The sequence below is a fragment of the Alligator mississippiensis genome, chromosome 8 (genome assembly GCF_030867095.1).
Source record: "Alligator mississippiensis isolate rAllMis1 chromosome 8, rAllMis1, whole genome shotgun sequence".
Lineage (NCBI taxonomy): Eukaryota > Metazoa > Chordata > Crocodylia > Alligatoridae > Alligator > Alligator mississippiensis.
In genome coordinates this window covers 32,184,303-32,209,584 of record NC_081831.1, presented here as the reverse complement: position 1 = coordinate 32,209,584, position 25,282 = coordinate 32,184,303, and the positions used below count along the sequence as shown (strand labels likewise).

At 44.8% G+C, this 25,282-nt stretch overlaps 1 protein-coding gene across 2 annotated transcripts in view; it reads right to left on the bottom strand.

The window, feature by feature from the left end:
- The window catches only part of DNAH9 (dynein axonemal heavy chain 9), a 515,733-nt gene that overhangs the window by 201,821 nt on the left and 288,630 nt on the right, over positions 1-25,282 (bottom strand). For both annotated transcript variants that reach the window (XM_059732606.1, XM_059732607.1), the window contains 4 exons: positions 22,979-23,102; positions 15,725-15,867; positions 13,573-13,734; positions 13,030-13,263 (listed from right to left, as the gene is read on the bottom strand). In XM_059732606.1, coding sequence (XP_059588589.1) covers positions 13,030-13,263; positions 13,573-13,734; positions 15,725-15,867; positions 22,979-23,102 — 663 coding nt within the window. The remainder of the gene's footprint in view (positions 1-13,029; positions 13,264-13,572; positions 13,735-15,724; positions 15,868-22,978; positions 23,103-25,282) is intronic.

Below are 25,282 nucleotides of genomic sequence, written 5' to 3'. Positions count from 1 at the left end.
GGGATAGGGCAGGGGGAAGCCAGGCAGACCCTGCTGTGCCTGCACATCTCTGCCAGAGTTCTGGCCATGGAGCAGAGGGAAGGGGCCAGCCCTTCTGTGAAACAGATGGCCCTGCCCAGCCCAGAGAGCATGGGGATGCTGGGGGTGTCTGGTTTATCTTAAACCAGCAAGGGGTCTGGGGCAGACATTGCATAAATTGGTTTGAGCCAAATCAGTTAAGTCTGATACTACATTCAACCAGGTTCATCTCAAACTGGTTTCAGCCATTTTCAAACTGGTTTATGTGCACTAAACATCTATTCTGTTCCATGTTTAAACTAGTTTCTGATCACTTAAACTGGTTTGTGTGTAATGTCTGTCCCCACACTAGGAGTTAAGTGCTGCCTAAAATGAATAAGTAACAAGACCCTTATTACATATTTTTCATGGAATAACTTTGTGGCTTATTCCTCATCTTATCACATCATTAATTGAGTGCATGGCTGGGTTACAACTAAAAATGTTATTAACTATTTAATCATGCCTTAAGTGTAATGTGTGACAGGGGCCTCAGTGTCTGCCTGTGGCCTCCTGCCTTCGTGGGGTGTTTGGAAATGGCCAGCAAACCAGCATCCTTTCCCAGAATCTTTGAAAAGAAGAATTCACTTTTAGTATTGAGTGGACATCTCTCTCTGCCCTCACTGAGGTTAACCCTTTAAGGCCCTCCTTTTAACTGCAGTAACAGTTCTATATTTCCCCCTTACTGTAAGTACTATAATCATATACTATATAATAGGCCTATGTGAAGCTTCAGTCCCTGATTCAATTCGGAGGAGATTCGGCCCAATTCAGTGGCCGAATCTCCGAATCCAAATCAGAGGACCTTTTAATTTCTCCAAATCGAATCGGAATCCTTAGAATCAATTCAGAGAGATTCAGAAAGATTCAGAGATTCAGACAGAGACAACTTTAACTGTTTTTTCTACATACCTCTAGGTAGTAGGGGCTCATGAATGCTGCAATGCTGGGGCACATGGAGTATCCCACAGAAGCATGAGGAGCTCCTCTGCATCCTCAGCAGCAGACCCAGAAGTGGATCAGAAGCCCTTCTGGTCCACTTCCAGGTCCGCCATGGAGCGCGCCAAGGGACCTCCCCTTACCCCCCTGGCTCAGTGACTGGTGCCTCCTGGGTTAGGGGAGCACCCGGGGTCCCTCTGCAGCTGATCACCGAACTGGGAAGGCATGGAGGGGGGGCAGCACGCTCCCACGCTCCCCAGCAGACCCAGAAGTGGACCGGAAGTACTTCTGGTCCACTTCCGGGTTTGCTGCCGAGCACATGGAGCCCCACCCCCATCACTCCTGCGGGATGCTCCATCCACCCCAGCATCGCAGCAATCACCTACTACCTCAAGGTATGTAGAAAAAACTTCTAGAGCTGTGTCTATGTCCAAATCGCTGATTCTCCAAATGGGCATCAAATCTTCAGATTCGGATTTGGCTGAATCGAATCAGGGACAGTGATCCAAATTAATAAATCAAATCACTGTCCCTGATTCAGGCTGAATCTGAATCAAATAGGGCCTGGTTTGTGCACCCCTGCTATAATACTATATAACACTGTACTATAATAATTTCTTCCCTGCCCCCAAGGTGCGCTGTGTTCCCATGGCCCTCTTTTAACATCTTCCTGAAGTTACTGCTGACAGTTGTGGTAGGCATCCAGGCGCCTCTTCCCTCAGCTCTCCCCAGTTTCTTCCCAGCCACACCTTGCTCTTCCCTCCTGCCATGATTCAGACAGAAGGGAGACTGATGGATATGAAGAATAGCAGTAAGGGAAGAAAAAACAAAGACAAATCAATGAAGCCCTAGGAACCCAATACAGGAGCAGAAGGTGACAACTGCTCCCATTCTCCTCCTTTACTCCCAGTTGCCTTGGTCAGGCTCAGGGACCCAATACATAGGGAACATACATGGAACAGACCTCACCATGCTGAGCTGCTGGCAAGGAAGCACTGAATATCTCAATATGGATAAAACGTGTGTTCTCCTGATCCATAAGCCAATTCTACCACCCTCAGGGCACATATAAGCAAACTAGAAAGTGAAATGATGCCCAGAACAGTCATTCCAATACTTGCTTTGAGCAGGATCCCACTGGGAGATTATCAGAAGCTTTTATTTCATTTATTCATTATTACTATAGAGCCTAGAAGTCTAGTCCTGGACCAGGATATCACTATGTTAGCCACTAAACAAATAGGGGATTGTACGGTGGCCCCTGGCTCAAGTAGATAAGATAAGAGGAGAAGACAGGTAGATACAGGGCATGTTTACACTACATGCTTTACTGTGCAATAGAGCAAATTACTGTGTAGTAAGCATCACCATCTATATGTGCAGTAATGTGCTCTATTTGGCAGTTAATTTGCTACCTGCAAATGCAGGTAGCAAATTAACTGCCGAGTAATTACTATGCAGTAAGGCATGTGCAGATGGCTGACCAGGAACAAATTTGCTCCTGGTCAGCAGGCAGCAGAGAGCAGGAGATTGCTCCCTGCCCTTGGGAGCTGCTTCTGCTGGGGAGCACCAGAGCCCAGGTGGGGAGAATATCCCTCTGCCCTCGCAGAATGGAGCTCCCAGACCCCGCTCCATGATCATGATCATGGAACAGGAGCAAGAAGATTGCTCCCAGCCCTGCAATTGCAGAGCGGGAGTAAGGAGAGTGCTCCTAACCCCAGCTCCATGATCATGGAACAGGGGGAGGGAGCAATCTCCCTGCCCCCACTCTGCATTCATGGAGGTGGGGCTGGGAGCAATCTCTCAGCCCATGTTCCATGACTCTGGAGCTGGGGCTGGGAGCTCCCTGCATGGGGAGAGTTTCTCACCCAGCCAAGAGCTTGCTGGGACCTGTCCCTGACTGGGACAGTTCCTAGCCAGCTCCAGACTGTGCAGGGAAGTCTGCACATGCAGCCTGGAGCTGACTGGGGACTCTCTCATTTCAGGCAGTCCCCAGCCAGCTCAGGGCTTCATGTGCAGACTTCCCTGAGCAGCCTGGGACTGTCCTGGTCAGAGGCAGGTTCCAGCCCTGCATCTAACAGCAAGCTCCCAGCTAGGCAGGGAATCCCTGCCCAGCCAGGGTCTCACTGCTAGCTGCCGCAACAGTGGATCTGGACAGGGGGCTGGGACCTGCCCCTTCCCCACAGCTCTTTCCAAGTTCTCTGCCCCTGATTGGGGAGCTGGGACCAGGATCTCCCTGCTGCTGGGGCAGGGAGACATTGTCCCTACCCAGGCTCTACCACCAGAGCCTGCCCCAGCAGCAGGCAGCTCCTGGGGATAGGAAGGAATCTCCCCAGGAGACAGCTCTCGGCCAGCCCCTAGGCTAGCACCAAGGGGAGACTAGAGCTCCCCCTGGTGGCTGCAGGGTGTCAATGCATGGCCAGAGGGTGCAGAAGTCGATTGCTGCCAGCAGCAAATCTGCTCCCATATTGGTGCATGTGTAGACACCTGCCCAGGGTGGGTTTACTACAGAAAGAAAACAATGAAGTGACTTTACATAGGTTTACAAGTGAGCTCTTCATTACAGAGGGTCTGTGTATATGACACGTTATTGAAGTAGCATTGAAAAAAAACCATGTGGTACAAGGACTGTGCAGTAATGGTGGTTACTTAGTACTTACTTAAGTAACAGCCATGCAGTCTGGCACATGTGTAGACACACCCAGAATGAACTATATATTCCTTTCAATGCTCTGATCTATCAGTGAGCAGCAGTTCTCAGCTTTCTTCTTCAGTTATTTACCCATCTGACAATGAGGCAAATATGGCATATATGTACAATGTATATAGTGTTTCCTAACACAGAGTATATGGACTCCAACACAGAACAGAGTACAATATACTTATCAATGTTATTGTATTTAACTAATGTTCACTCATTTTCTTTTTGAACACATCAGGTTCAGTGAATTGTCACAATCATTTAATGGATCTCAGTGACTATTTTACCTTCCACTGTCATGCAGTCTTTGTCATAAAAGATTGTTTAAAACTCCAGGGGTACATCTTAAGTAAAAGTACATAATACATACAATACAAATCATATTGCTGCTTTGCTCATAATTCTACTTTTACACCAGAAAAATGGCACCTGTTAAAGCAATATAATCATATAAACTAAAGCCACTGGCATTTTGTATTAACTTCAAGCGGAGGAGACCTAGTCTCTACAACTCTCATTGTTTCCCTATGCTGCACAGTTAATCCATTCTCATCTCCTGTTGTTTCATTGTAGAATGCTATTTCTAGCAGGATAAAGATGCAATTGTAAAATAAAATTACTGGGAGCTCACAGGAGGTATATAATCATTTTAGTTTGCAAACTCAACAGCAACTTTTTGTTCATTTTTAAATCTTGTAAGATTTTGGAAAATTGAAGTGGGAAGTTTTGCTGATTGCAGATATGGTTTATGACCTTCTCCTCAAGATAAGTCATAATGTCTTGGATGCACATATCAATAGAAGCTTTGAGGGTTTTAAACAACAATGACATGGCAAACACTGATTAGCCTGACAGCTCCACACATTTCTTACAACAGATTTATAAAAGCAGCTTTATAAAAACCTCAGTCATACCACACCTCTTTGTGAGACTAGAATTTCCATTAAAAAAACCAATCCTGCTATCAGCTGGAGTTAAGGCTGAAAGCACACAAATAATTGAAAGGTAAGACTTTTTACGGAAGTTGTAATAATAACAGAAAGCAGCAGGAACTCAGGGCCATTCAGAGTTAGGATGGCATTCAGAAATACAAAACAAAACAAAAATATATGAAAATGTCTAAAAAGTCGTATCTATGTTATGTGAAAAGGTCTCTTCAAACTTATATTAGCTGAAATGTGTTAAATTCCCAATATAAATAGGGCAAGCTGGAATGTAAAAATATTGTACATAGTTGTGGTGAACCCTGTGCTAACATTTATCTTCACTAGCTAATGTGTTAAAACTGTGCTTGTGCTTGGATTTGAGCATGCATTAAAGACAAGGCAAAAATGCCTAATTCACAGGGAAACGCATAGCTTATATAGTGAAAACATGAAGTCAGTGAAGTGCATCAAAATAACTCTAGGTTTGTGGTGATACTGTCAGTCAAAAAGAAACTGAGACAGACTTATATTTTCATGAAATACTAAAGTTACAGTGTTGTTGTAGCTAGGATGGTCTGGACATATATATGACCCAGGATTTGTTAGGAAGTGTCTTTATTGGGCCAACAATATAGTTGGGAGAGACATTTGACAAACTTTTGGGCGTGAAATGCCCTTCCCCAGATCTGAGAAAGAGGCAGAAAATTTAAACTAAGTACGAGGTAGAAAAATATTTTTTGTTTAACCCCATTACATGAATGAAGAAAATGGTCACTTAAAGAGGGGAGTCAATTTGTGGAGCACGGAGTAAACAACAAAAGTAATTACAGACCAAGCAAGGAGCAGTTGAAATATATAAGCCTCATTATGTGAAAGAGTGAGATCATTCAAAAGGTAAGAGGACTGCTACTCCTAGTGGAAATTAAAAAGAGGGGCCAGGAAAATTGTAATAAGCCAAAAAAACAATGTTTGTGATCCCACAAGGTACCATTAATGTTAATTTGCATCTGTAACAAGCTCCTCCTCCCTTAGGGGCCACACACTGTTCTTCTACTCAGCTTTCTTAATATGGCCTCACTCTCTTTCCTGCCAGATTTTGATGTCAAAGTTAATATATTTGGAGGCTGCCTTCAAAGATCCTGAGTTCAGCTTTCAATGCCTTGCCTGGCACGCTCATCATTAGGCTGCCAATCAGCCCATTCTCACAATGTAACTTGAGAAGGGCTTTTTCTTTCTCTCCTAGTTTGCCTTTCGGGGCACCTACCCCTCGTTCTCACCTATCCCTGACAGAATGTGCTTTGGGGCATCTACCCCTTTAGGCTCTTCTCCAGGCACTAGTCTCAATACTCTGTGACATGACAGGCTCTAAACCCACCACTCAAAATGCCAGCATATGTCACTTGTGTGACAGGGACAACATTCTGTGTCGGCACTTTGTCTCTCTCTACATCCTCTTATAACAACACCTTCACTTGAGAACCCCTTTGTGACCTCTTTCCCTTTAAGCCATGCCACGCTGCCTCTGTTATGAGGACTAATCTGAGCCTTGGGCTCCAGGCTCAGGCCTTATATGGCCCTTTCTCTTCCTACTTCCAATCACTTGACCTGGCTAACTGTTTCTAAAACCCAGGCATTGCTAATTCCCTAATCAGCAGCCCAGTGCCCTACTGCCTGAAATGTGTAGGTTGTGTCCTACCGCACTTGCTGCCCTTTGCAGCTAGCCTCCTGACAAACTTCCTTTCTCTGCTAACGTAAGAAAGGTTCTTTAGCCCTTTGCTGATAGCCTGCCTTCTGCTACCTATTCATACTTTCTTCAAGTAACAGGGAGAAGAGGTCCCCAGTAACAGTATCACCAACAGCTTTTCCAACAAACACCAACTAACCTTTTCATCAATTGATACAGACACACCTAGCACAGTGGACACAGATGGTGTACGGGCATTTGAATGCTGGAGCTCAAATCTAGAGTACAAGATAGGGTTTCTGCAGCCTCACTGACCCACTCCTAGTGCCTACACCCAGCCCCAGGGGGTCAGAGATAAGATTGTGCTGGGAGTGGCATTCCTGGTTTTTAGAGTTTAAGTTTATCTGCTCAGTCATCTACTCCCTTCAGAGCTCATCTTCATACCTTTTACCACTCTAACCCATCAGGGCTTTGCTTCCAGCTCAAAAGGTCTGCTTCCTCCTTTCCACCTTCCCCTATTTTTAGCAGCTTCTGTGACTATAGGTGTGTCTACACGTCACCCTATGGCAACATTTTTACTGAAGCACCATGCTTTAGTACTTCCTTTTGGAAGTGGCTGCCGGTCACGTGTAGACCCACATGATTGATACATCACCATAGCGCATCACTACAGTAATGCAGGGTGACGTGTAGATGCACCTATTTCCTCATTAACTCATCCTTTAAACTTCTTATATAATTGACCTTCCTGCCTATTGGGGCAATTGGCCTCCCCTGCAGCATCTGAAACAACTTACATGCATCTTATTCTACTCTTCTGTTTTCTTCAGTTGCTACTCTAACATGTATAAGAAATTCCTGTGTAGGTTCTTCTTTCGCTATTCTGCATTTTACTTCCCACAATATTATCTGTTACTCTACAATCTTTTATTCCTCCACTACATTGAAGTGTTTGGGGTTCTACCTTTGTGTTCTCATCCTCAGACATTTTTAGCACCTGAGCTGTCTTGATTAAAAATCTGAGTGTCCTACATTTTCAAAACGATCTGAAATTTCTCCATTGGTGGCTACTCTGAATCTGTGATTATTCCATCTTTTGCAAGCATTTCTTCTCTTTGCTTCAAGGACTTTTTCTTTTTAGTGAAATGATACTGCAATATGCTGTGAGCATGCTTTTTCCACTCAAATTCTTTTCCTGGTCTTTCTTCCATCTCTTTCTGATACCTCACTTTTCTTGGTCTGTTGGCCATAAGCCCTCTGTCTAAACAGGTGTATGTTACTCTTGGCCTCTTCTGTATCTAGGTTTCTATACTCAACTCAATCAGCCTGTTCCATACCTCCAGCCGTAGGGATCTTGTACTTTGACAGCCAAAAAAGAGTTTGGCTGTTGAACATTTCCTAGCCAATGCACCAATGTAACGATTTCTGCCCTGTGGCCCTTGGATTCAGTCCTGCCCCCTAGGGATCACCACCGCCTGTCTGCCTCTCTGTCTGCTCAGATGCCTCATGTCTTCCCTGCCATGCCTTTGATGGATAACTGATAAAGGCCTTCAGTCCAGGTCAGAAGGCATCTATTTTGGTGCCTCGCTTTCTTAATTCATAGGGTCCACTCTCCAAAAAGAACATTTTCTCTGGACCAGTCATTCCCAAACTTTTTTTGTAGTGGACTGGCATGAAAGTGGCGGAGCTGGCTGCCTCCCTCCTGGGGCTGCCCTGCCTCCCAGCTTTAACCCCACACATCACCACCAGCAGCAGAAGCCACTCACCTGGGCAGATGGACAGGGGGCCAAGCAGGGGGCTCATGCCATGACCTGGCAACCAACCCTCTGCAGCCCAGTACTGGGCCGCAGCCCAGTGGTTGGGAACCTCTGCTCTGGACCACTGGTCAACTATAACAATAATGTGATCTTCAAGCACCCCGCCAGCAAACTAACAACTCGCTATCCACTCAGCTGACCCTCCACTTCCCCCATATCAGTTCCTGAGCATGAACAGGAAATAGCTGGGTAACAGGGCTTAACCTGATCCCAGACTGTTTTGCTGCTCCCTCTGACTTGTTTTCTACCTCTGCTCTCTGCTCAATGTCCTGGTTTTCTCTCTGACACTATTCTCTGGTAGATCTTCCAACTTCTTAATCCATCTTGCTCTCAGGTTCCACTCTGTAGCTGGTCTCCCAGCTTCCTGACTCAGTTTATTCCTAGACCCCAAGTTCTTGGACTAACTTCCTTCTTTCCTGACCTAGCTTGTCCCCGGATTCTGCTCACTCCTCCCAACCCTAGTTGGTACCTTGACTCCAGAGAGGCCCTAGACCCAGCATAACAACCCCAGCCTTCCCACTACACTGGACTCTTGAAATGGCTCCACTGTGGGGTGTGTGTGCATGTGCGCAGGGGGGTAAGGTGGGGAGCTGGGACCAAGTCTTCAGAAGATTTGGTGTTTAGAATATGTTATACTTAGATTGTAGTAAGCATCTGTGCAACTGCTCAGAAAACATTTTAATTCATAGTCATTCAGCTAAATCTGATTGGTCACAAAACTTCCTTACCTGCACTGATGAGCTCTGACTCAAGAAGTCCATGGGCTGACAAGGGGTGAGGCACTGCTAAATCTAGTCATGGCCAAAGGGGATGATCTAGTGATCAACCAGAGGATTGAAGGAAAGCTTGGTGACAGTGATCATGAGCTGATCACTTTCTCTATCCATTGCAAAGCTGGCAAATCAGTCAGTAATGCTGAAATCCTCAATTTTAGGAAAGTTGACTTTTACAAGTTCAGGAGGTTGATGTTGAGGCACTGAGAGATCATGATCTGGCAGGGAAGGGAGTCCAAGATGAGTGGTCACTCCTTAAAGATGCAATCCTAAAAGCACAAGGGAAATCCATTCCAGCCCATAGGAAAGGTAGTAAAAGGGCTGGGAAATGTCCTTGGCTCAACAGGGAACTCATGGACCTCCTGAATCGTAAAAGAGAAGCCTATAAGGGATGGAAGGTGCAAAATACCTCTAAGGAGGACTATGCATCACTGGCCCACACCTGTAGGGAGTGGACCAGAAAAGCCAAGGCTGAAACTGAGTTCAAACTGGCTATGGGAATCAAAGACAATAAAAAGTCCTTCTTCAGATACGTGGGAAGTAGAAAGAGAAATAAGGGCAACATTGGACCCCTGCTGAACCAAATGGAGCAGCTGACATCTGACACCCAGGAAAAAACTAATCTCCTTAATGATTACTTTATGTCGGTTTTTCACCATCCCAAGGGAAACACCCTGCCTGACAAGACATGGGATTACAAGGGCACAGGTGACCATACGCCTACATCTGGTGAAGACCGTGTGAGGGGACACCTTGAGAGGCTGAACGTCTATGAGTCAGAGAGCCCTGATGAAATGCACACAAGAGTGCTAAAATAGTTGACTGACATCATAGCGCGACCAATGGCAAATATATTCGAGAACTCGTGGCACTTGGGAGAGATTCCTAAAGATTGGAAGAGGGCCAATGTGGTGCCTATCTTCCAGAAAGAAAGGAAGGAAGTAAGATCCAAGGAATGACAGGCCAATCAGTTTGACCGCAATCCCTGGAAAGATCACGGAAAAAATATTAAAGAATCCATCAACCATAGGCTAACAGAAGCTGTCATCCTGAGAGACAGCCAACATGGCTTTGTTATGGGTAGGTCATGCTTGACCAACCTGATCTCCTTCTATGACCAGGCGATACATCACCTGGACAGGGGAGGAGAAACTGATGTCATTTACTTGGATTTCAAACAAGGCTTTGATTTGGTCTCCTATGATCTCATGACAAAATTGGGGAACTGCAGCCTTGATAACCTTACAGTCTGATGGCTGGGGAACTGTCTCCGTGGTTGGACCCAGAGAGTGACAGTCGATGGATCCAAGTCAACATGGTGCATGGTGACCAGTGGCATCCCTCAGCATTTCAGTACTCAGACCATTACTCTTTAACATATTCATAAACAACCTGGATTCAGGTGTCAAAAGTGGACTGGCTAAGTTTGCAGATGACACCAAATTATGAGGAAGCACAGTCACACTAGAGGATAGGCTGAGGATTCAGGCCAATTTGGACTGGCTCGTAAAGTGAGCATAACAAAACATGATGACTTTCAGCACAGAGAAATGCAAAGTGCTCCACCTCAGGAGAAAGAACCCACGTCATACCTACAGGCTCGGCAGTGCTACACTATGCCTGAAAGAGACCTGGGGGTCATGACTGACCACAAGATGAATATAAGCCACTCATGCAACGTCACAGCTGGTTAAGCAAATAAAACCTTAACTTGCATCTACTGATGCATCTCAAGCAAGACCCAAAATGTCATCCTCTGCTTTATTCAGCTTTGGTGAGGCCACAGCTGGAGTACTGTGTCCAGTTCTGAGCTCCACACTTTAGGAAAGACATGAAGAAGCTTGAGAGAGTCCAGAGGAGAGCTACGTGCATGATCAGAGGTCAAGAGAGCAGGCCTTATGAGGAGAGGCTGAAAGATATAGGACTCTTTGGCTTGGAAAAGCATAGGCTCAGGGGGGCCTATAAGTATATCAAGGGTGTGCGTAAGGATCGGAAAGAACGTCTATTCACCAAGGCACCCCAAGGGAAGACAAGGTCCAATGGTCACAAGCTCCTGCATGACCATTTTAGACTGGACATAAGGAAACCCTTCTTTACTGTCCAAGTCTACAGAGTCTGGAATAGACCCCCCCCCCCCCACAAGTGGTGCAAGCACCTACTCTGGACACGTTCAAGAAGTGTTTGGATGATTATCTTGCTGGGGTCATCTGACCCCAACTGACTTCCTGCCCTTGGGCAGGGAGCTGGACCCAATGATCTCACAAGGTCCCTTCCAGCCCTAATGTTTATGAAATCTATGAAATCTAAGATTACTACAATCTAAATAAAATAAATCCTAAGTATAACGTACAACAAGGCCCTTAGTCACTGAATCTTGCACTGAAAAGTTATTAGGTAAAATGGATACAGAGGGGTGGGGTAGTTTCTTCCATATTGGAAACAAGGGTCAAAAGTAAAACTCAAGGCTTCTTCCCTTCTAGATCAGAATTAATCCGAGTCACATACCTTCCAACTTAATCTTTTTCTCCTAGTCAGACATAGCTCCTGCCCAGGGGCCAGATTCAAAATGATGCTGGAGATGCTGCTGGATGATACCCAACCTGTGCTCTAGTTATTAGAGCAGTGTGGTGGTGAGTGCTGGTTCAGAACCCTTCTGAGTGAGAAGCCTAGAACCTGGATTTCATGATTCTTAGGGAAGCACCATAACCAACAGATCAAAATGTGGGTGTACCTTCCTCTTCATCTTTGCTAACCATGGGGTTTTGCCTGGCTACAAATTTGGGACCTACCTCAAACCTAGGTACTCATTTAAAAGGCTACTAGGCCTGTGTGAATAGGGAAATATTCAATTCTGATATGGATTTGGCTGATTCAGAGGACAGTGATTCGATTTAGAGATTCAGATCAGTGTCCTGAATTGATTCGGCTGAATCAGCTGATATTTGGAGAGATTTAGAGATTTGGATCTGCCGGGGAGAGGCAGGCACAGCTGGGTGACTTCATGTTCTCCGGCGGCTCCTCCAGCTGTGCCTGCCTCTCCCTGGGACGAGGGAGCCATGGGAGAAGCCCCCATGGCTGCCTAGCCTGGCCCCATCCCCTGCCCAGCCAAAGCACTTAAAAAAAAAGCCCTGCACTCATCAGCTGCAGAAGCAGCGACTGGGGCCTCTGGGTGCTCGTGGCAGAGCTGGCCCATGCAGCGTGGGACAGTGGGGGGCAGTGAGGATTGTCCCCCCCTGCCTGGCACCTGCACAGCCCCATGGCACAAATGCAGCACGGCTCAGCAGGGCACCACATGCTGCCTAGGAGCTGGGGCCACTGGGAGTGAGTGCTGCTGGGCTCCAGCTTACATGTAGAGACACCTCAGCTCACAGGCGAATCAAACCAGGAGCTGGGGAGTCAAACCAGGGAGCTGGGGAATCAAACCAGGGGCTGTGCCCTATTGCTGCTTGCCAAGCCAGCATGGGGGGGAAGTGGGGGCACAATGCATGTGCAGCTCACTCCAGGCAGCAGCAGGGCATAGCCCCCACTTCCAGTGCTGCTGAGTCTGCATCCTGCCCCCCCCCAGTAACACATGACCCCCATTACAGCTGGGGAGCTTGTTACAGCAGCCCCAGCCCTAATCCCTCCCCCATGCCTCTTCTCTCCCCCCACCCCAACAGACTTAGCAGCTGGAGGCAGCTGTCAGCTGCCTGTTTAGTCTATGGCCGAATCTCTGAATCGGCCGGAGCTTTTCTGAATTGATTCAGATGTTTCAAATTGATTCAGAGCTTTTACTTGATCTCCCGATTTGATTCAGATTCAGAGATTTGGTCCCCAAATCGGGCTGAATCTCCTCCGAATTGAATCAGCTACCAAAGCTTTGCACAGCCCTAATGGCTACTATACCTGTTCAGAAGCCATGTGGACACTTGTGTATATATAATATACATGGAATATGATCTCTAACTGCTTAAGTGCCAAAAATGAGTGTTATGCAGCTGGGTAAATGCCATTTAGGTGCACATAGTGAAATAAGATTCTGGATCTAGCATAAACATTCACTCCTAACATCTCAGGTTTAACTTGTGATTCTTTTTACTAAACCAGAGCACAGAAAAATAACAATTCTTCCCAGTTTAAATTGATTTCTCACCTGTGCTGATGTGCTGTTCAGTTTCTGTAAGCCATTCTCCAATCGTTCCATTTTAGCAGTCAATTCCTTGCCTTTTTTACGTAGTAAATTTTGATACAATTTGATTTGTTCGAGGAATGATTTGGGTGTGGTGTAGTTATAGCGACGTTCATTGCTCAAATAAGATCTGGACATCTCATTCACACTTGTATGGACATACGCCATAAACTTGCTTATGGAATCTTTGACTGAAAGCTAAACACAAAAGAGAAGATATTTCAAATGAAGTATACACACACCACCCAAACTCAGTTTAACAGAATACGCACTGATATCTATTTTCCATAAAGAGATTAAAAGAAAGCCAGACTTGGAGCAATGATGTCATGTCTCATTTCTGCTTGTGAAGCCAAGACTGAAAGAGGTCATATATATGAATGATGAACAGATGAAATCAGGCTGAGTGCACAATTGCACGAAGTTCCATCTCTCCCTCTTGCTGAAAGAGGGGTTGCTTGGCGAAAGACTGTAAGCTGAAAAGTTGGGCTATGTGAAGACCCTCACCTCAATATTCTGTGTTTCTTGCAGGAAGCGCATGCTGACAGATTCTAATGCCTCTTGAGGCCACTCATGGAACCAGTCTATTGCTGTGCAGTTCACAATGGCTGGGAACTTCCTGCTGCGGACTCTCAGCTTGTTACCAACAGGTGAGAAACAAAGTGCAACCTAAGGAACAAGAGGGACAACAGTGCTGAGAAAGAGAGGACACTAGGTGTGAAGACTAATGGCACAGTTGGAGATTTGGGGATTTCTTGCTGGAAGGATGATTTTCTAGGAGAATTTCAGAATAAAATCAGAAACTGAATCCATCATAATCTCTGGAGCTTTGGGCCACTAATTCTGAGTCTGCACACACAAATCTCATATAAAGAGATAAGCTAACAATGGACGAAGACAGAAATGACATGTTCCATAGTCGCTATGAATCACCATGAGTCAGACCCAGGAGCTGCACTTCTGTCTGTGTCCAGTAAGCATTCTTTTCCCTCTAAAATAAAAACATACAGCATTGCCTTGGCCAAAAATTGGCCAGAAACAGAACCATGATGTAGCAAACTGCATTATTAGTGAATTTGCAGTGTTTTTCTACAGGTGTGTCTACACATATATTTTAGGGCTGTGCGAAATTTCACCAGGTGTTTCATTTCAAGGCTGTTTTGACTCATTTCAAGCTCAAAACAGCAAAATCAAAATGAAACAAAAGGTTTTGAAACAGCCTTGAAATGAAACAAGCGCACTCAAAACATTACAAAATGTTTTGAGTTTCAAAGCTGGCTTACTTTTAGGGAAATAGAAACGGGGGGGGGGGGGGGGGGGCGGAAGGACTGCTCTGATACTGACATGTGTAGCTGGCCAGTGATTGTGATCCTTCCCTGAGGTCCCTTCCAATCCCACTGCTATGGGGGAGGGATGGAAAAACAGCATAAAAAGCAGCATTTAAACTGAGCTTTCTCTGTGCCTTGGGGTCAGTTACTGAGCTATGTCTTCCAGCAGCTCAGCAGCATCAGAGAAAGGCTATCACTTCCTACTTGCTATCCTGTTACTAGCAAGTGGGATCCAATAACTTTTGCTTTTGTAATACCCTTTTATTATTATATTCATTCCTTTCAATTGATTCCTCCCATAGAATTCTCTTTTTGTTTTTGTTAGTCTATTTTAGTTCTTTTTCTCAAGAAAAGAAATCTGTACATTCTCTCACAGTGTGCATTCCATTCACTGTGCAGCAAAGCAGATCATATATTGCATGTTATAATATAGAATTTATTCAGGAACACATAGATACATTTATATATTTTATTTATTACATAAATATATACATACAATTATCTACATATATTACATAAATACAGATTAAATTACAGAAGAACACACAGATTTTCCAGTACACCAAGGCAAACACGCTATGAAACACACTATGAAGCATGCTGGAAAGGCAACTGGCAAGCCTTCAGGGAGGCGTGGAAAAGCAGGTAGAGGGAGAGCTATAAGTTCCCCCCACCCCCAACTGAGACAGAGCCTCTTTCCTACAACTAGCATGCATGAGGCTTCCAGTTCTACTAGGAGCAAGGAGAGGGGAGCAGTGTCACTGCCTGGGTCTGCATCCCCTCTAAGAGCACCAGCCATAACCACCACGACCATGACAACAAGCAACACACCAGCATGACAGTCTCCTCCATGCCCATTTCACTTCCCAGCCTGAGCCTTCCAGTGCCAGAGGAAGAGTTGGAGCTGAGTGCCATAGCAAGGGAAATTCTGCGTAGTTGTTGTTTGGTGTCTCCTACATATTTCCCATCAAGGCACTTGGTGCTCTGATGGAGATATGTATTGTATTGTGAAGCTATATCCATACTGGCCAGATATCTCTCCACTCTTACCTGCTACATCCCTTCCCGCCCCCTCCCTGCCCCCAGCCTCTCTCACCCCCTGACACCTACATTTCCATTTCACTGACTGGCTTTCTTGCCTGCATTGCATGCCAGCCTCTGGCTTCTTTACTATTCCTTCCATCCAGGAAGAGCACACACACCAACTACAGGTGCTTCCTCAGCCTGAAGAAGGTTTTTTAAACCTGAAAGCCTGCTAAGATATATTTCTCCAACTATTCAGTTGTAACTGAGCTCAGTGACAAGGATGTGAATGATGAGTATCACATTACCTTTAGTTGTCGTCGAACCCGATTTATGAAGAATTTCCAGCATGTTTCTTTGGTGTCCATTAGTCCCTGGTTCTTGACTTCATTTCTCACACTGCTGATGATGTTTTCAACTTCATCGTCAGGGAAGAGATCAGGAATTTCACCTAGTAATAAGGGAAATGGATTGTTTTTGCAAACTTACAAGCAAAATGAAATATTTTCTTCATTTATTTGTGCATGGAGCAGAGCCTTTTTATAGAACAAGTCTCTGGATTGCACTACAAAGATGCAAATGAATATGCTTGATCATATAGGTGAGGCTATTTCTGCAGCTCTCTAAAATGTTATCTCCAGCTGTATTCAAATAAGTGGCAGATCACAATGTTTAAAAAGCTAATGGCACATGCAGTTAATGGCTAATAACATATCTATTCAAATAGAATTATAGTGACTATTTACAGCTTCCTAACTTGTTTTGTTCTGACCTCTGTCTAAACTAAAATGATTGATGAATTCTGATCTTTATTTGATAGTAACAGTTTAGGAAAATAACAGTAGCTGATCAGAAACCAGCTTATTAAGAAGAAATTCAGAAAACAAGTAATTTTATTCCTATGCATTCAGTGCTGAAAATAAATGGGGAAAAAAATGGAAAAAGAAAATGTATCTAAAACAAGCAGCAGGAGCCAGTACTTCTACTTATCTAATGAACCATCTCCTTGCACCATAGAGGAGAAAGTGTGTAGGAAATGTGCCTCTGTGGTTAGACCACCTCCAACCAGCTTGCCCCTACCTTCCACTAATCTATAGAAAAAAGAAAGAAAGTGCACATTTAACTAGCAGAGAGACTGACCAGGAAAGCCCTAGCCTTTCTTCCTCCTTTTATGGATGCTCCAGTGCTAACTGCAGTTTCCACCTCTTCCTTCACTGGCTCCCCAACATCAAGCAACAAAGGGTTGAAAGGGGGAATGGTAAAGGAAAAAAGAAGCCTCTTCCCCTTTCCAACTACAACCATCATACAAGGCAGATAGAGAGAGAAACCAGATTGCCTGGGCTGGGGCAGATCCAGGAAGGGGGGAGGAGGGGAAGGGAGAGTACATTGATGCAGTTGCACCCTTCTTTGCTTCCTGTTCCACAAAAACTTGAAAACCAACTGCCTGGGAGGCACAGGGGCATTTCTACTCAGGCCGTGCTGACAGAATCAATATATTTCATGGCTCATTATCATTTCCCTGATTCCTGTTAATATTTCTCTACTTCACAGGTGGTAATGGCCTTCTATCACAGGGTTAGGCAACCCTCAACATGCATGCCAGAGCGTGGCATGCAAAGGCATTAATAATAATTCCATAAAAAGAATCATAGGACTCAAAGGCCCTGTCTACAGCTCCACTCACATCCACAGTGATCAACTGCTATTGATTTGTTATCAGAAATATCACAATGAACCTCAGACCAGATCCACAAAAGTAAATAAGCAGTACTCTAGTGACTGAAAACAGGAAATTTATGAGACAATACTTAGACCTTCTCCCTACTAGCAGATGCTTACAATGCATTAAATGGTACATATGGTGTCCATGCTACCCTCCAGGAGGGAGTGCACCTGAGAGAACTACAAGGAGATAACAAGTTGTAGCAAAACCCCTGTTTTTTCTTTTTTTTATTTATTTTAAAATGTATTCCCTCCCCTTCCACAACCATTTCTGACTTTTTCTCTCCCTCTCTATTCCCTATAGATAAGTATAAGTGAGCTCAGACTTAGGATAAGCTTTAACATATTTTTATTTTGGTAGCAAGTTTTTGGTTGTGGATATCCACTGTTTTATATTGTATAATTATTAGGTTTGTACTGATTCTTACTGTTGTATATTGTATTATTATCATTTTTGTATTGATTTTTATTGTTTCATATGGATATTATATGGTTAAGGCCTGTGTTTGTAAGTGAACCAAAGTCATGTCAAGTTTCCAGTTTATATGTCAAGCATCCATCTTGTGTCTTCTGCCCAGGCATCCCATGTTGCAACTGTATGAGTCATGTAACCCTCCCATGTAAATTGGTTCCCGGATGAATGAGAATGATTGGGAATGATTGAAATGCAATGGTAGCAGGCCTCTACTGGATGGCCTGTAATGACTGGGCCATCACCTCACACTGATTCATCCAGGAACCACGGACCTCACCCAGGAACAGAGACAAGAACCCAGCATTTGAAAGACAAAAGACCCTGCAGAACCAGCAACTCTACCATTGTACCATTACAGACACCTGAAACTGCACATCCCTGCATGGAGCACACATGCTCAGTACGCCAGGGACTGACCCTTGCTTGCACATGCCTCCTGTCACTAGGGTCACACAAGGTCTGGCCTAATACAAAGAGGACGTGAAGACAGACCCAGTAGGATGCCATCTCCATCTGGACCAGCACCATGCCATGCCACCTATCCACCCAGAGGCCCTGCCGGCGACTCCCCTCTGGACAACACCTACTGGACAAAGACCCCTTTCCAGCCTGGATAGGTAGATATTACCTGCACACCTCCTCCTACAATTTGGACTCTCTCTCTCTCTGTCTCTCTCTCTCCTCCTGGACTTCAGTGGACTGCAGACCCTGCACCAAGCCTCTCTAACCCCTACTGGCATTGTGTGTGTGTGGGTGTGTGCGTGGGTGGGTGGGTGGGTACAAGGGAACCAATTTGGCATTGTGTCACCATCTTCCCTGTTCAATAAAACCACTGTCATTTGCAACCCTGAGTTGGGTCATGTTTTACTGAATCCCAGTCCCTTCCTTATCTTAAATTCCAGCCTCATTTTCTCTCTCTCTCAGCTCCAGCCCCCACCCCTCTCCACTAGTTTCCCAATCTCTTCTCAATTCCTGCTGCCTTTTCACTGTGACTTTCTGCTGCCTTTCTCTGCTTTCTCACTGTCCCTGCCACCTTTCAGTCTCTCCTGCTGCTTTTCCTGTGATTTTCTGCTGTCCGTCTCTCTGTTTTCAGGCTTCCCCCACACATTCTGTAGTCCTCCCCCCGCCCCCTGTAGCTTCCCAGCTCCTTGTGGCTGTCATGCAGTTTTCTCCAGCAGCTGGAGCCTTTCTCCAGCTCCCAGCACCTACTGCTGCTCCCTGCAGCTTCTCTAGCTACCCCAGACCCATCCTTTGGCTCCCCACACCCAGAGCCCCTCTTTAACACCCACACTTTCCCTTAGTCCCATTTTCCCTCTCCCCATCTATCTTTTCAGCTCCCCCATAGTTCTGGCTCCAGTCCCAGCCTCTGTGCCAGCATCACTCCCCTGTCCTGCAGGCTAAAAGTTACCCCCGAGCCTCAGTTCTTCAGCCCAGGCCCCTCTAGTCTACCGGTTCTAATCCTGGTCCCGGTGACTTTCACTCCCAGGAACTGTCACTCCCTACACTCCTACTTTCTTACCTTAACCTTACCCCAGGTATCTCAAGTACACCAAGCAGGTATATACATACATACACACACACACACACATAAAAACACCCAACTTAGGAACTCACCTGTGTGTATGTGTAGGTGGGTTGTGTGTGTGTGTATGGCATTGTGTGCAGGATATACGAATTAGTGATCTGTGTCTAACTTCTGGGGTGTATAGTATATGTGCTTGAATTGGTGATAGGTATGCATGTGCCTAGGCTGGTTTGGATGTGTATGTGCCTGAGCTGGTAGTGTGCATGTGTACTGATTTGTGTGTTTGTATATGTGCAATTGTGTCACACCCTCCTGTCTAACAGTGCAATATTGAGATCCTGAGAGTTGGCCTGAACCCACAGGGCAACAAAGTTACTTAGTAGTTTCAATCCTTTTTTTCTGCCCATGAATCACATCTCAACGTGCTCTGGCCTCAGGATTCATCTTCTATGCTGAATTGTCTGAATACTTTGCATCAACCCAGTGCAGCCTGTGGATTGGTCATAAACTCTTTGTTTCTTCTGTGTCATCAATCATTCATCACCACTGCATATGATGTACTGTGTCACATATGCCACATGCTATTGTTTCTGTTCTCTACTAAGCTATCTTTACAACATTGTACAGAGGTGCTCAGCCTTTTGGAGGCTGAAACACAGCTGTGAGTAGTCAGCAGTTAAAAGTCTGCCTAGCTGGAAGGCTGAGAGCCATCTCCAACTCTTGACTAGTAAATGAGGGTATAGCCACAGACAGGGTTAAGAGCTCCAGGAGAAGAATGCAAAGGGACAGGATAGGTGACAGGCTGTGGTCTGTGGTGCTGAGGAGAAGTTCAGAGCCAGAGACCTGAAGCAAGGCAGGAAGTCTGATTTGTTTGCTTACACACACACACAGTGTCAGATGCTTTGCAAATAAAAATATCTAAATTCACATGCAAATAGTGTAATCGGCATGAAAATAGGGACCTTCACAAATAGAACAGCTATTTTCCAATCATTTGAAACCCCCTTCCCCCTTCCCTCCCCCAAAAGACAAAGATCCCTGAGCCATACAAATATGATTAAAAAAAATATAGGAAAGAAACAGGATTGGAATGAATCTGATATTCGGACAGATGATCTATTCATTATAATATATTGTTTACCCGGCTCTGGGAAACAGTGCAACTGAATTCACAAACCAAGTGAAGCTTTGTTACACCATGAAATTTATTCTTATTGCAAGAACATAATTCCTTCATGGAAACATCTCCTTTTGGCGTGGGCAGATATAACATTTGAAGTGCTTCAGGTGCTTCTGAAGCTCTTCAAAAGGCAAGCTGTACAGACATTTACACCCTTTGAAACACTCCAAAAGGAACCCACAAGAGAAACTGGTAGTATTTAGAACAGGGGTGGGAAATTATTTCAGCGACAGGGGCATGTTACAAGTTTTGGTGAGCTGTCGAGGGCCACACACAAAATATTTTAGAAAATATAATTTCAAATTATAGATAAAAAACAAATCATAAACTAAAAACCAAACATCTATTATAGCATATTTTAATTTTATTAAATAAATAAATTGTTGTCTGATTCATGTTCTTTTGAGTAGTGTATATAGAGAGAATTGCATAATAGCTCAAAATAAAGTCTTACTCTTGCATATCATGTGAGTACGATGTGGGGGAGTGTGTGTGGGAAGGGTGGGCTGAGAGGTGTATGAGGGGATGGGTGCATAGAGGTGGGTGTGTGGGGAGTGTGTGTGGGGGTGTTTGTGTGTGGGGGTGTGTGTAGGGAGGATGCAGCACAGCTCACTTGGGTGGTGCAGATGCAGGTGAAGTCCCCCCCTGAAAAAAACAGCCCACGGCTGTACCCACAGTGCTCCGCATTTGGCTGACACCTGTCTGCTCCTACCCAGAGCAGTCCTTGCCGCATTTCTGCCCATACCCAGTTCCAACCAGCATGCACAGCTTCCTGGCAGGGCTGCTTCAGGTGTAGCTGAAGCCACTCAGGTACTGCTTGGCTCCTCCCACCTCCAGTAGCTCCTCCTCTTCCTGCACCACTCTGGGCAGCAGGTAGTGCTGGGAAGCGGCAGTGGCTGTGGGGACACATGCTGGGCACCACATGCCCAGCCAGGCGAGGTGGGAAAGATGCAGCCAGGTGACTCCTGCGCCAGCATGTAGAACTTCAGCTCCTGGCCACCTTCCTTCCACTTGGCCACCCCCAGGTGGCTGCTCATCATGCTGGGCAGGCAGAGTGGGTGGAAGACAGCCAGAAGCTGGGGCCCCACGCGCTGGGGCAGGAGTTGCCTGGCTGCAGCTTCTCCATCACCTGTCTGGGCATGTAGTGCTCAATGCGTGTCCCCACAGCTGCCACCCTACCCCATGCTACCTGTTGTCTGGAGCAGCACAGCAGGAGCAGGAGGAAAAGGAGGAGGAGCTGCTGGAGGTTGGGGGAGCTGAACAGTACCCGGGTAGCTGCAGCCACACCAGAAGCAGCTCCACTGGGAAGAACCAGGCATGGGAAGGAACCCAGTGGTGTGGGCTGCCCAGGTGGGAATGGGCAGGGCTCAGCTTCATGGGGAATTTGTGGGCCAAATATAATCAATTGGTGGGCATATACCTGCAGGGTGGATCCAATTAATTGGTGGGCCAAATCTGGCCCAGGGGCCATATCTGGCCCATCCCTGATTTAGAAAATAAAGCACTTCCTCTTATGTCTGCATGCTCAGTGAAGTATGACAGGGCCCCCTGGACCCTCCAGAATCCCAGAGTAGTTCACTTTCCTCTCACCTCTCCCCCTACAATGAGTTGGGCACTGTATCAATGAGCACTCTTCTGTCTAGTCTTCCTCCACTGCCCCACTGCTTTCCTGTCTAGTTGACCTCCACTGCCTCCACCAGAGCCAAAAGACTGGAGGCCCTGTGACCCCACCCCCCCCGCCCCCAACCTGAATCCCTAGCTACTTGTCCAAGTCTTATCTGTGGGTTCCAGCAGGAGATGCTTTGGGAGAGTGGAGGCAAGCAGATAGGAGAGCATTCACTGAAATTTGAAACTCTTCAAATATAATGTCTATCTCCATCCTCTGGCTCAATCTGCTGACATATTGCCACAGTACTGTAATTTAAAAGTTATAAGCAAAATTAAAAAATGCCATGCACATTTAGAGAAAATTAATTGACTGGGTATTATACTTTTGAGACAACAAAAATATGTTAGATGAGTAGGGACCAATCTTTTGGGCAGTCATGCCACAAATTAGTCGCACACCTTTCTCAAGTGCCACTGATCCCCTTTATCTGCCCGATCTACTGCTGTGCTTTTTGCTTCCTGCCCCATGTTCCCTGTCAAATGTGCTGCTCTGATTTATATGCTCCCCGCTCTACCTGCTATTGTGCTGTCTGGCCCTTCCCTGCTCAGCTGAATGCCACATATAGAGACTGCTTGTGACACACATGCCACAGGTTGGTCACCTCTGTATTAGATAATAGAGCCTGTGCCTGGTAAACAAATATCAGCACTACTTCTATTCTCATGGTTTAGCTGACATAACTATTTATTTCTTTGATTTATATGCCACTGTCCCCAAATAAGGCTCAGGGCAGCATCCAATAAAAAACAAAATAAATAATAAAAAGATATTAATATTAAAATGGAATAGCAAATGGCAAACAATTATCTAAATGATACCCCAAGCAATACCTCAATACCTAACCCCACCTGCTCAAAGGATGTCCAAATATTTTTTGTACCTTATTTTATTCCTTTTAACAAATGTTAGAATTCCTTGTAAAGGCTACAGACATCACAGTGTACAAATTTACATGGGAAAGGAAATCAGAAATAGTCAATGAGACACATACCTGAAGCTAACAAGTCATTCACCAGCACTAAGAACCTTTCATCAGCCACTTGTGCATCAGTCATAAGGAATACAGTGCCAATATTCTTCACTCCGGCTTTAAGGTACTGGCTTGCCAAGTCTGCCTGTAGATTGAAATTAAAAACAGACTAAGCAGTTTGTTGTTATTTGCTTCAATGTCTCAATTACATATTGTTTTCTCAATTGGAACATTTGAAGAGGGAGGTTAGTCCCTAAAAAATCTTTCCATTAAATAAAAATAAATTTAAAAAAAATCAGTAACAATAAATTATCATGAAGGTTGTTCCTTGCATCATCTCCACCTTCATAGCTGGACATTTTCAAGGACACTGTTAAAAAAGCATTGCTGTTGTAGTAAACCTTGACAATGTGCTCACTGCTGGGCAAAAGACAGACCCTTCCCCAAGGTGCTGAGATACAAAGTATGTCATCATGTTCTGAATTATTTTATTCATGAAATGGTCTATTTAAAGTCTTTTTTTAATACTGTTGAAGATGAAGCACTGATGCTTTCTCAGCTGAAATAGATGCTAAAATTCCAGATTAGCCTGAAGTGTAGATAGCACTAGACTGTGGAGACTCTTTTTACAGTGAAATTCAAGCAGTGGCTGCTGCTAGAGTAAGTAAAGTCTGGGTTTTGGGCAAATTATGGAACATGGTGGGCCATATATGTGGTGGGAATAAAGTGAGTAGTACTAGAAAGATGATTTAAGTACATGGACAGCCCATTCCTTTCCATCCTTATTCCTTAGTTCTTCCTTGTTTCTCCAATAAATGCATCCCAATAAAACAAATAATTTCTTAGGTAAGAGCACTGAGGTTGGCATGGTGCCAGCAGACCACACCTTGGTAGTTTAGAATAGCCTGCAGAGGAGTGAAACTAATAAATATTATAAAAGATGTTCTTCACTATCTCATTTCTTTTCCTATGCTGTGAACAACTAAAACTATTTCTTCCCAGTCAGGATTGTTAACTTGTGCTGTCTTCCTTCCTTCATCCCTTTCTAGTAGCAACAGTGCATATCCAAACAGATTCTATAGCACATATCAGATGCCTCTCTCTCTCTCTCTCTCTCCAAGATGGTTCAATTTCTATCATAGTCACGTGATCTCCTCTATTGAAATATATTTGGGCACTGCAGAGGGACAGGTTTGCAATGAAATTACAGCAAAATGGGAACTGCAACAAAAAACAGTTGCTTCCTAAAGATAAAACAGGACTGAAGCTTCTGAACAGACTCAGCTTAGATGGCCCTAGAAAGATATGCATTTTGCTCGTATTTGCAAAGCTTGAGCTTCCTGAACCAAAAGCTCCCTCTGTTATTTTGGACATGTTTTTATTGTTTTACTCATTTTTTATTGCATGTTTCACTGATAATGGAAAGCAAATTGTGCAGTTCAGCTGACAAAGGCTTGAGCTTAAGGATATAAATCAATGCAGTAGCTCTGAATATCAGAAAGGGTTTTGTGAGCAGCACAGTGATGTATCCTGAGGGGACGCAGTTCTGTTACACTAGGCTCTGCAGAAACAGAGATGCTGTGAATATTTCTCCTACAAAAAGTCTTGAAACAACCTTCAGGTTATTTTTAGTGCTTATCCAGTAGCAGGTGTGTTGAGACTTTTTCTTCAACATCTGTAGTTTTGTACCTCATACCATGTCATTTATGACTATGCAACACTAGAAAAATATCAAACAAAGTAGGACATGTCATGAGGTCACACAGATTTACAAGAATAAACAAGGAACATGGCCCTCTACTTAATAACTAAGAAACTCTGCTTACATATGAATTTTACCTGTTTTTCAGCTAACTCAGAGATTCCAGTGCAAACCTCAGGGCTCTGAGTGGCACTAGGGATGCTGCAACTGGAAGGCCTAAAGTTCTTTTTCTCTTTGATCATCTAAGTGGCAGTTTTTAGTAATCTAAGTGACATTACTGGCACTTATGCCAAGGTAGTGATTCGGTTTCCTGGCAATGAGGGCACTTAACAGTGTGTGCATAATGAACATGTGCAATACGCTATACACAGAATAGGTGCATACAAAACTATGTATATACATACCTTATGGATGTATATTGGCACTCTTGGCCCCATAAACAGAGTTAACCCAAAACCCACAATTAGTGAGTATTAGATGCAGGAGGAGAAGAAGAGGATCAGGGAAAGCAAGAGGAGGATTAGAGAAAGTGCGGGGTCTCTTACTGAATCGGGGAGGTAACCTTGTGACAGAGGATGCAGAAAAGGCTGACGCGCTCAATGCCTTCTTTGCCACAGTCTTCA